The 11488-nt window shown below is 42.1% G+C and overlaps 2 protein-coding genes across 2 annotated transcripts; both read left to right on the forward strand.

The window, feature by feature from the left end:
• Window positions 1–1935: 1935 nt before the first annotated feature.
• LOC149829286 (disease resistance protein RGA2-like) lies at window positions 1936–2322 on the forward strand. Its single transcript, XM_090017243.1, has one exon. The coding sequence runs from the start codon at window positions 1936–1938 to the stop codon at window positions 2320–2322; it is 387 nt and encodes a 128-aa protein (XP_089873369.1).
• Window positions 2323–2428: 106 nt separating this feature from the next.
• On the forward strand, window positions 2429–4702 carry LOC149829287 (putative disease resistance protein RGA1). The gene is made up of 2 exons (XM_090017244.1): window positions 2429–3186; window positions 3379–4702. Exons 1-2 carry the CDS (start codon window positions 2429–2431, stop codon window positions 4700–4702), a joined length of 2082 nt encoding a protein of 693 aa, XP_089873370.1.
• The last annotated feature ends 6786 nt before the right edge of the window (window positions 4703–11488 follow it).

Below are 11488 nucleotides of genomic sequence, written 5' to 3' on the forward strand. Positions count from 1 at the left end.
CATTTAGATTTAGAGCTACACCAAATGGATGTAAAAACAATTTTCCTAAATGGTGAACTTGAAGAGGAGGTTTATATGGATCAACCTCAAGGTTTCTCTAAAGGTGAGTCTGAACGTTTGGTTTGCAAGTTAAATAAGTCATTATATGGACTTAAACAGGCCTCCCGCCAATGGTACATTAAGTTTACTGAAGTAGTTCTAACTTTTGGATTTACAGAAAACATCGTTGATCGATGTGTGTTCCTCAAGACAAGTGGGAGTAAGTTTATAATCATGGTATTATATGTAGATGATATATTACTTGCAACAAACGATAAGGCCATGCTCATAGAAACTAAGGATTTTCTTTTCCTTCATTTTGAGATGAAGGACATGGGAGAGGTTGCTTTTGTTCTCAGCATAGAGATCCGTCGAGACAGAGCAAAAGGTGTTTTAGGCCTCTCTCAAAGAACCTATATAAATAAAATTCTCAAAAGGTATGGGATGGAGGATTGTTCTCCTACTACGGCACCCATACTTAAAGGGGATAAAATGAGCCTCAACGATTGTCCTCAAACTAAAGAAGACAAGGCACTCATGAACCAAATACAAAATGTTTCAGTTGTTGGTAGCTTGCAATATGCACAGACCTGCACCCGACTTGACATATCCTATGCAGTTGGGGTTCTTGGTAGATTTCAGTCTAATCCAGGGCATGTCCACTGGACAACTGCAAAGAAGGTCATGCAGTATTTGTAAGGGACAAAAGATTATATGTTGACCTACAAGAGATTGGAGCACCTTGAAGTGATTGGCTATTCAAATGCTGATCTTGGAGAATGTCTTGATAGTAGAAAGTCCACAAAAGGATATATCTTCATTCTTGCTGGTGGTGCCATTTCTTGGAGGAGTGCAAAGCAATCCATTATTGTTGTGCACACCATGGAGTCTGAATTCATTGCACTTTTTGAGACAACGTTACAGGCTATCTGGTTGCAAAACTTTATATTTGAACTCAAAGTGGTTGAATCCATTGGGAGACCACTTAAGGTATATTGTGACAATGAAGCCGTTGTGTCATTTTCCAATAACAACAGGAGTACTACATCATGCAAGCATATAGAATTGAAGTACTTTGTTGTCAAGAAAATGAGTGAGAATCAACATGTGTGTATTGATAACATTGGTACCAAAGAAATGGTTGTGGATCCTCTTACTAAGGGTTTGGCCCCGGGATTATATGTTGAACATGTAAAGAGGATGGGTGTATCCATTTCGTTGTAATCAGATACACAATTTTGTACATGTGATCCTATGCTGTAATGAAGGTTGATTCTTAAGTTATCTATGTAAATAGAATTTTGTTGAAGCAATATAAATTGGACCCGAATAGAATTAAAGGCCAATCTATTCAAATTTATAATTTTAAACCATTTGGGAATTGCGCATTTTTGTCCAAGTGGCAGATTATTAGTTATTTGGATTCGGATTGGATCCATTTGGATCTAGTTTGGATTCAGATCCATTCACCATAACTAACAGTTATGAACGACAAATGTGCGTCGGTTTTGAAATGAGGATAAGTCCCACGATTAGGCGTGGGCTCATCGGTAACTGATAGTCAGTTACGGGAAAAACCATTTAATAAATACATGCATGGTTGAAAGCAGGGGTACGGTGAAGTGGTTTTCCAAAAGGGCTTGATCTTCCATACGGTAAGGGTCCCTGCTCTATTCTTCTCGTTTTGTGCTGTGACTCACCTGAGGCAGAGAAGAAACTAGAGGAGAAGACTCTCCCATTTCATTCAGTCGACCAAGTCACCTCATCCTATAATGGCAGGGACATCAGGTACATGCTCTTTCTATTTTATTTTATACAATAAGCATGTACTGTATTGTTTTGTTTTTGGGGTTCGTTTTGACCCCCAACGTAGGATCCTTGCAGAATGTAGGAGAGATGTATCAGAAGCGACAAACGACTTCATGCATTACTGAGCCTCGGATTTTTGGAAGAGAAAAGGATGAAGAATTGGTGGTGGAGTGGTTGAAAAGGGAGATTACTAATGGATGTGGGGAGAATACGTCTGTTGTGGCAATTGTCGGCATGGGAGGACTGGGAAAAACAACCCTTGCAAAAAAGGTCTTTAATAACTCTAGTATAAACGAACATTTTCAGAAATCCATTTGGGTATGTGCGTCAGAGAAACCAGAGTTGTTAGGACTATTGAAACAGATATTAGAATCCCTTAGAGGGAGGGCAACTGGTACTGATGATGGATTGAATGCTTTACATCATGAGATAAATGAACAGTTAAAAGAGAAGGTTTTTGCTGGTTTTAGATGATGTATGGGATCATTATTGGTGGAGAGAGTTGAATGGAATTCTGCAAGTTGGTGCCTCAGGGAGCAAGGTTTTGGTTACAACGAGGAATAAGAACGTTGCAGAGAGGATGAATGTAGATAACTTGCACATACTCGAGTGTTTATCAGATGACCAGAGTTGGTGTTTGTTCAAAAATAAAGCACTAAGAAGAGATGAGAAAGAAGAACTCGATAGAGTAGAGGACCTTGGGAGGACTATAGTTAAGAAATGCAAGGGGATGCCTCTTGCTTTGGAAGTTACTGCAAGCATGTTGCGTCACAAGGACAGAACAAGGTCAGTTTGGCAAGAAATCATAGACAGCCCATTTTGGGGTTGCAAGGACATTATGGATGGTGATGATGGTGACATTCTGTCCACTGTAGCACTAAGTTATATTTCTTTGCCATTTGTCCTAAAACAGTGTCTTACATATTGTTGCATATTCCCCAAGTATTTTAATATGAGAAAAGAGACGCTAGTGAGGCTATGGATCGCAGAAGGTTTTGTTTCTGAAGATGAAGCAGTGGACATGGAGGTTTTGGCCCAGAAGTGTCTTGAAGCATTGATTGATTGTTCTCTGATTCAAGCTGAGGAAGACCATTTCGATGCAACACGCTACAAACTACATGACATTGTTCATGACTTTGCTCTTTATGTAAGAGGCAAAGAGTGTATAAATGGAATTTCTCTTAGTTCAGGAAAGGCATCAGTTCATGCACACTCGTTTTCATCAAGATACGCTCGATGTCCCATTGATGACCTAAACAACCAGACAAAACTTCGGACACTGCTGCCTTTGTCAAGTAAGCGCATGGGCTTTTCCTTTGGAATCATTCTAAAGTATAGGTATCTCGGTGCTGGATCTGAGTTATTGTCCAATATCTAAACTGCCAGAGTCAGTGGGGTACGATTTAGTACTTTTAAAGGACTTAAATGTCTCTCAAACCAAAATTAGAGCATTGCCAGAATCTATTTCTCAATTAGGTGATCTTCAAAGGCTGGATATTATTGGGACTCCTATCAAAATGCTCCCTGAAGGTACTTCACAACTGATATCTCTAAGACATCTTTGCTTAGAAAACACAGAGGATTTGGATTCTTTGCCGAGAGAAATTGGACAGTTAACTTGCTTACAGATAGCAACAACAACTATGCCTTCATCCCAAAACAATTGGGGTCGGCATTAACTTGCTTACAGACATTGGACAAATTTTTGGTGGGAAGTAAAAAGATGAATGGGAACGGAAGCAGCATCAAGCAGTTGTTCCACCTGAACAATTTAAGAGGACAGTTGTGCATAGAACAGATACTAAGAATAGGGAGTGGAAATGAGGCTAAAAGAGCGGAGTTAGAGAGAAAAGCAAACTTGCAATATTTGGGTTTGTCTTGCGACGAGAAATGCATCGAAGCATTTGACGAAGAATTTGCAAAGAAGATAGAAGGCATATATGAAGAGCTTCGAGCTCCCAGGGATCTGAAGGAACTAGACATAGCCAATTATGGAGGTATTCGTCTTCCCTCTTGGCTGAGCTCCACAACATGCAATAATTTGGAGCTTATCATTTTAAAGCATTGTGAATTCTTGGAACACTTACCCCCACTCGGACATTTACCTAACCTTATGAAACTCGTTATAAGAAATGCTTCCAATCTAAAGGTCATTGATGACAGGTTTCATCAATGTGTTGAACACATTGGATTCCCCATGTTAGAAGAACTAGTTATCCGTAATATGGGAAGCTTAGAGGAATGGTCATTCAACGCCCAAGCAGAGACAATGCCTCGTCTCCGAAGCTTAGTAATTGAGAATTGCCCAAAGCTAAGGCCATTACCTGATGGACTGCAACTTGCCAAACTCCACAAGTTGTATATGTCAAATCTTCCTGAGCTCGAGACGATGACCTTCACATATCTAGATGGCATGAGAGAAATCCCACTGCAAGCGAGGGCATTTAGAAGCTGGCCTCCTAGCATCATCACTGCCACTATGGGGTTGCATATAGTTGGTTGTCCCAAAATTGCAGCTTCAATAGAGTATGTATTGATGCATCCGCAAAACCCCAATCATTTGCTTCCGACTACCGTGTTTGCTCGGTCTCTTGATTTTGCTTTTTCTCCAATGGGGACTTTCACGCCTTTCAGGATAGAGGTTGACTCACGGGACACAGGCATCGAAGTGCATGGGTTCCAAAACTTGGGCAGTAGGGTGGATGAACTAGATGTGAAGTTATGCAGTGGTGAAGTGGACTCTCTGCCAGAATGGATCCAACACCTACACCAGCTTCAAGGGTTGACAGTCCGTAAAAGCCCCCGTCTGACCTGCTTGCCAGACTGGGTGGGTAAGCTGTTCAACCTCAAATAACTGGTCCTCAACGATGTGCCGGAGTTGATCAGTCTTCCAGAGGGGATGCAAGCTCTCACCCAACTTACAGGGTTGACAATCAAGAAATGCCCAAGGCTGACTCACTTGCCGGAATCACTGGGTAAGTTGTCTAAGCTTCAGCGAATGCGGCTCTACCATATGCAGGGGTTGAGGAGTCTGCCGGATGAGATGCAAGGTCTCAGCCAACTTAGAGAATTGATTCTGCATAATATCCCCAAGCCGACCCACTTGCCGGAATCACTGGGTAAGTTGTGTAAGCTTGAGGTGATGGGGCTCGGAAATATGCAGGAGTTAAGGAGTCTGCCGGATGAGATGCAAGGTCTCAACCAACTCAGGCATTTGGTAATTGAGAATACCCCCAAGCTAACCCACTTGCCGGAATGGCTGGGTAATCCGTCCAAGCTTCAGTGGTTGAGACTCGAGGGCATGCCGGAGTTGGCGAGGCTGCCGGATGGGATGCAAGCCCTCACCCAACTTAAAGAGTTGAATATCAACAATGTCCCCAGGTTGGCCAATTTACCAGAATGGCTGGGTAAGTTGTCCAAACTTCGTGGATTGAAGCTGGTCTGTTTGCCAGGGTTGAGTAGCCTACCAGATGGAATGCGAGCTCTGACCAAACTCAACACTCTGCATATTGAGAATTTGCCAGGGTTAAGTAGCCTGCCAGATGGAATGCAAGCTCTCACCCAACTCTCAGAGTTGCAGGTTGAGAATAACCCAAAGCTGTCCCACTTGCCGGATTGGCTGGGTAAGTTGTCCAACCTTCGGCAGCTGAAACTCAAGGACATGCCAGAGTTGAAGAGCCTGCCCCATGGAATGCAAGCTCTCACCCAACTTGACTCTCTAATAATCGGTGGTTGTCCCCAATTAGTTGAGCGTTGCAGAGGGGTTGATCACCATAAGATCTCACACATCTGTGATGCAGTATTCAACGATTGAGAATCAAGAGCGTTGCAAGGAGACTGCAGTTCAACATTGGACCTGACCCATTTTGGGATCACATCAGGATCCGATACCAAATCACCGCAGTTCTTATGTTGTAATGTTGGTTATGTTAACACGGAGGTCGTATCCCATGTGGCAAGCGGTGTCCTGTGCCAAGCTGAAGGCTCATGTTCGAATCCCTCTGCCACATGGGGCTTAAGAGATATCTGTTAGGGGTCTGCCTAACCCCAACTTGCATATCAAAAAAAAATGTTGGTTATGTTGTTCTAGTTTTCAAAAATAACGGTGATGCTTCTTGATCTCCAAAAAGTAGTAGAATGAGTGTTTATATGCATTTGGTTCTTAAAGATTTAGACAAAATCCGAATCGTATCCATAAACAATCATATCTGTCGTAGTAGCCAGTAGGTTCAGACCCATTCAACTAGGGATCTCAATGGGTCAGGTTTGATCCGGACCAGACAGGTACCATACCCTATAGGGTCAGGGTTTGGTGATAAATAAGAAGGTTCCATTAGAATCTGGGTCGGATCCAAAGGGTCTGATTAATTTATGGAGCCGAGTATGGTTTGTGAAATTTCACACTAAACCTGGACCCTACCCGAGTTCAGCCTAAGATCAGCAAATTTTCAGTGTAAAAAAGATAAAAAAAAAATACTTTTACCAGGTATGATTCATGGAATCCTTATATGATCCGAGTATGGTTTCTCTTATGTGAGTCCAATTAGACCTGGGTCCAGATCCGGCGGTACCACAATCTCAAATCAGGACTGGGTTTGGTTTCACCTGTTTCCGAACCAAACCCAATCCATTGACACCCCTACATGCAACACTTAAATGGGGCATATTGGCATACTCAAATCTGTCATTGAGCCATATACATATCTGTAAGTCTAATACGAGTGTAGATCTACATCGACCTTAAACCGTGGTTGTGACGTTTTCAAAATATCCTCATACGCATTCAGCCAACAAATTAAGCACGGTGCAAGACCAAGTTGGCAAACCAGATTCTTGTTAGGTGTCCCATCCAAGTTGACTCAACCAAGTTATAAACAAACCTTATCAGTTTGCCACCACGTGACAGACCCTCACTTGGGATATTACAACTCAATACGACACCAAATCAAAGAAAATAAAATTCATCCAACACTTGGGATATTACACAAGTGATCAGTCTACATAGCTCCACCTATATTCTCAACCGAACTTTACACAGTCACAGAATACAGAATACAATGACTCGAATGCTGAAAATTGGTATAAAGACTTTGATATACGGTAAAGATACACACACCAAAAATCAAACAAATTGCACAACCGGATTGAAAGATATACTTGCGCAAAGTCAGTCAGAAAATAAACTGCACAGTTTATGCAGATTACAGTCTACCCCTACAAACCGACTGCAATCCACTGATGCACCACCCTTCACTCCTTTCTACACACCTCAAAGCCTCCGCACCCCGAAAATGAGGTCCAGTACACTCATAGAATCTCCCTGATAGAGTTTCAAAGTAGCGCAACTCCTCTATGCACGGGTACCGAGTTTCTACTATGCTAGATCACCAGAAATCATCAATTTTCACCAAAAAACGAAATATCCAACCAGCGCTCATTGCTCAAACTTCAAGCACACACTCCAAGCAACCCAACACCTCCTTAAACACCGGCAAACTCCACCGGAGTGGCCGGAAATTGTAACACAAAGTAGCTAGAATTTCAGTTAAACAAAATTCTACAGATACAGATCATTCCCACTGGGGAATCACCTGAAAATTAGTGTCTGGGCTACTCAACCCTGATCTAAGCGTCAAGCTCTCCAGATCAGATCTACACACCCTTAGAAACCTCAACACCACCAAAATGCCATTGGATCTACTGGCAATTGACCGGAATTATGCCAAAAAAACTCAGATCAAGCTAATTTCCCAACCAAACGAATGATCCCAGTAGAGAATCCACTTAGGGAATCGATGATGATCCGATTCACACCAATTACCATGGAAATTGCCTCAGATGAATATACCTAACGTAGATCTAGTGATCTACAACTGAAATGAAGCTGGTAAAGGAATTTAATCACCGGAATTATGCTGTGTTTGCTGGACTTGGCGAAATCAATAGAGAGATCACCCGATCTTTGCTCTCCTAACCGGAATTGAGGTCGAGTTTCATTCAATTAGTCTCCAGAAGCTCCCAGGAAACATCTGAATCCAATCTGAACTGAATTCTCCAAGTTCACCAGCCAGTTGAGTTGATCCCACCGGAGGATCACCAGAAAATGCAACACCCCAGCCCTTGGAATGCTTTTAGCGCTCACATGTATGAGAGCACTCCTCTAGAAGTGAGCAATGAGGTCGGTCCTCTAGCCTGGATCTGATTTCTCTCAAATCTCTAAGAGAGAAAAGTGAGATGAGATATGAAGAAGAGAGTAGGAAGAGAACTCAGATTTGATTTATTTATTCATACTGGATTTGGCACCAATGCATGTATTTATATAACCCCCCGACCCCCAAGTGAATCAGGGTCTCATATGTATGCCAATCCTAACCCATTGAAAAACTTGCACCCTTATGTCTACATGCATATGAAATGAAATACAAACAAATGCAAAAGAAATGAACTCAAATTACATCAATTGGACTGAGCTCATGCAAGAGATTCAAGGCCAACTTAGCCGAGTCAACCTTGGTTTAATGCATGGCCGGGTGAGCTTGGGCGGACTCTATCACCACGAGACTTCATTCAGGCATGTGCTGTGGTGGATTCTCACCCCACAAAGGGGGCCCATGCTTCCACGAGAATGGGGAATTCCTGCTAGCGCTCCAATAAACATATAAAGCCTCCTCTCAAGTCTCAAATACCAGCTATATGGATCTAACCACCATTCCTGAATACCATTGCATTGCTTACCTCCATAGCCAAATGCATCTTCCCAACAAAAGGTATCAAAGATGTCATTCTCCACCAGTCAACATAAAGCACATCAATGGCGTAAAAATAAACGATTCAACTTATAGAAAGAGCATTCTGCGGAATGTCAGGCACGCACAAGACATTAAATAATTCTGTAGCAAAGCTCCAAACATGCCTGATTGCCAAACATAAACTCTTCTAGGAGACAAGGGCCGAGCAACACCATAAGCACAAGCACACAATGTGAGAAACGCCAAAAGATGCATTTTGGGAGGGGATAATGTATGAAGTTTTCTTTTATTTTTACTCGGAGAAACCACCCCTGGTGCAGAAATCTAGTCGCACTGGCTCAGCCTGCCGTACATAGGGTTGCTGTCCTGTCGGTGTGAAACTCCTAGAGCTTACCCCTCGATCCCAGGGAGTCGCCAAGCTTCGGCTTACGCACGGAGTGACGTCCATGGATTGGAACCTAGGCTGCCCATCAAACAGTCTGGCCCCATCTCCCTTGGATTTAGATAATGTATGAAGTTGCCCAAAGAAAAATTCTAGAGCAGTACTAAAAATTTCCTCTCAAAATTGAAGATGCAACTTCAAAGTTCAGCTTAGCATCAAAATAAGCAAACCCATTATTGACTAGCACATTTATGTCATTCCCCACCAGGAGACAGTCTCTGAATCCTATTTCCAAGTCAGCTCCAAAACCTTATGGGCAAAGGGTTACGCTAGCTGTAGCATTTACAATAGCCCAAGATAACAGATAATTCAGTAAAGCAAGGCTGTTCCAGAAATGCATCTCATGATAACGGTGTATTAATGATAACCATATGAACAACCAGCAGCCAACCTTCTCAAATACCAGATCGACAAGCCTACTTGCAATTTGGGGTCAGTCTCAAAATTCTAAAAGAAACCAAAGGTCTTGTTTTTTCACTCTTATGAGACCAACATACCAGAACACGGCTTTACAGCAGTCTCCAACCAGGACCCTGAGAGCTTTGATTGGTTGTCCGTATGGAACATGACAAGGTTGATTCCTTAGACTTGTTTCTTTTTTTCCAAAGAAAAAACCTAAAACATTTCTGTAGACATGAGATAGTGAAATCTAGCCAAATGGAAGGCTCCCAGGAGTGAACCAAATAGAATTACTGTTTTGGTTAAAAGTAGGCACCCCACACATATACAAGTAAATCCTCCTTACAATATGACCTTCAACAATGCCTGCACAAAGCCTCTAAGGCAGCCACTCTGACCATGGTGGTGCAGTGGTGAATCTCACGCAGTTTATTTAAGTTCATAACTACGCCTGTCACTTTTTGCCTTTAAACTCAGACTCGGTTAGAAAGCTTAAGAGCTACATCTGTGATGCCTGACAAAGAACAGCATGCACCAAAATCAGTATATTTTTAGCAGTGGCGTAGCTAGGATTCATGTGAGGGGGGGGGCAAACAGGGGTGTAGGAAAAAAAAAACTGGCTTGATAGTCGGGGGTACGGGGGCAGCATCCCCGGAAAAAAAAATTGAGATAAAAAAAAATGGCTACAATTATTAATAAAAATCTATTTCATATGGACAAATCAAACTATTTGCTGCAGTCAGGGCTTTTAAAAAAAAAAAAAAATTAACTGTTTCGGGAGGCTGGACAAATCAAACTATTTGCTGCAGTCAGGGCTTTTAAAAAAAAAAAAAAAATTTAACTGTTTCGGGAGGCAGGACTGGGCTACAGCCCAGTCCTGCCCCCCCCCCCCCCCTAGCTCCGCCTATGATTTTTAGTCTGTTTATCTATTAGCCAGTGATACGAAAGTCCATCCAGAGGAACACTTCTTTCAGAAAGCTTACCAACCATTTTGAGCTGGAGATGATAGTGAGTGATTGCCTCAAGATAGAGACTGAAACTTACCCTGAAGCACATACATGTACATAATTGAGATTATGTTACTGGAAGGAAAAAAGTGCGCAAGATTAAAAGTCAAATAAGCAATTGTGAATAGCACAAAGAAACAGAATCAGGTGACAGCAGTACCTTTATATTACCACAGCACTGAATTTTCCAACCACTATGAAAAAGGACTAGTCCCTGAAAAGGTGGGATAGTCATAAATTGCCATAACCTGAAAAAGGACTAGTCCCTGAAAAGCTCAATGCAAAAAAAGAGAGAGAGAGAACACAATGGCTGGGGCGGCTCACGATGCTCGACCTCCAAGCCCTAACCATTTTATATATGCAGCAAATATACAACTATCCTTGTAATATCAGAGATATTACAAGGATGCCATTAATGAGAGTAAAACAGCATGTGTTTCATTAACATACCATGTGTATGGATCTGGATCTAGATCCATACGCAAGCTATATTTTAACACCCTCCCTCAAGTTGTACGTGATTTTGGATCATGTACAACTTGCTCTTCAATAGCCAAAATTGACGTCCTGTTAACCCCTTGGTAAACAAGTCTGCCACTTGATCTTCTGTTCGAACATGACGTAGTTCTATCTCCTTCATCTCGACCTTCTGCCGTATGAAATGTTGATCAATCTCAATGTGCTTCGTTCTACTATGCTGGATAGGATTACATGCAATGTTTATTGCGCTTTGATTGTCACATAGAAGAAAAGATCGAATAATTGTCTCCCCAAGATCACTCAATAAGTGTCTAATCCATGTGGCTTCTGTCATGCCTGCAGCCATCGATCTGTATTCAGCCTCTGTACTCGATCGTGCCACTGCCTTTTGTTTTCTGCTGCTCCAGGACACTAAATTGTGTCCAATATATACACAATATCCAGAGACAGATCATCTCTCATCTGGATCCCCTGCCCAATATGCATCTGTATAAGTGATGAGTTCATGTCTTCTATGCAAATTATCGTTCTTGCGATAAACAAGTCTGTCTCCTAGAGTTCCT

The sequence above is a fragment of the Nuphar pumila genome, chromosome 9, assembly GCF_984573655.1.
Source record: "Nuphar pumila chromosome 9, dmNupPumi1.hap1.1, whole genome shotgun sequence".
In the NCBI taxonomy this organism is placed as follows: domain Eukaryota; kingdom Viridiplantae; phylum Streptophyta; class Magnoliopsida; order Nymphaeales; family Nymphaeaceae; genus Nuphar; species Nuphar pumila.

Excerpts from the sequence above, each read along its gene's own strand:
- LOC149829287 (XM_090017244.1), top strand. The coding sequence starts at position 2,429 with ATGAATGTAGATAACTTGCACATACTCGAGTGTTTATCAGATGACCAG. Across the intron at positions 3,187-3,378 it reads GGAATCATTCTAAAGTATAG|GTACTTCACAACTGATATCT; the intron begins GTATCTCGGTGC and ends TGCTCCCTGAAG.
- LOC149829286 (XM_090017243.1), top strand. The coding sequence starts at position 1,936 with ATGTATCAGAAGCGACAAACGACTTCATGCATTACTGAGCCTCGGATT.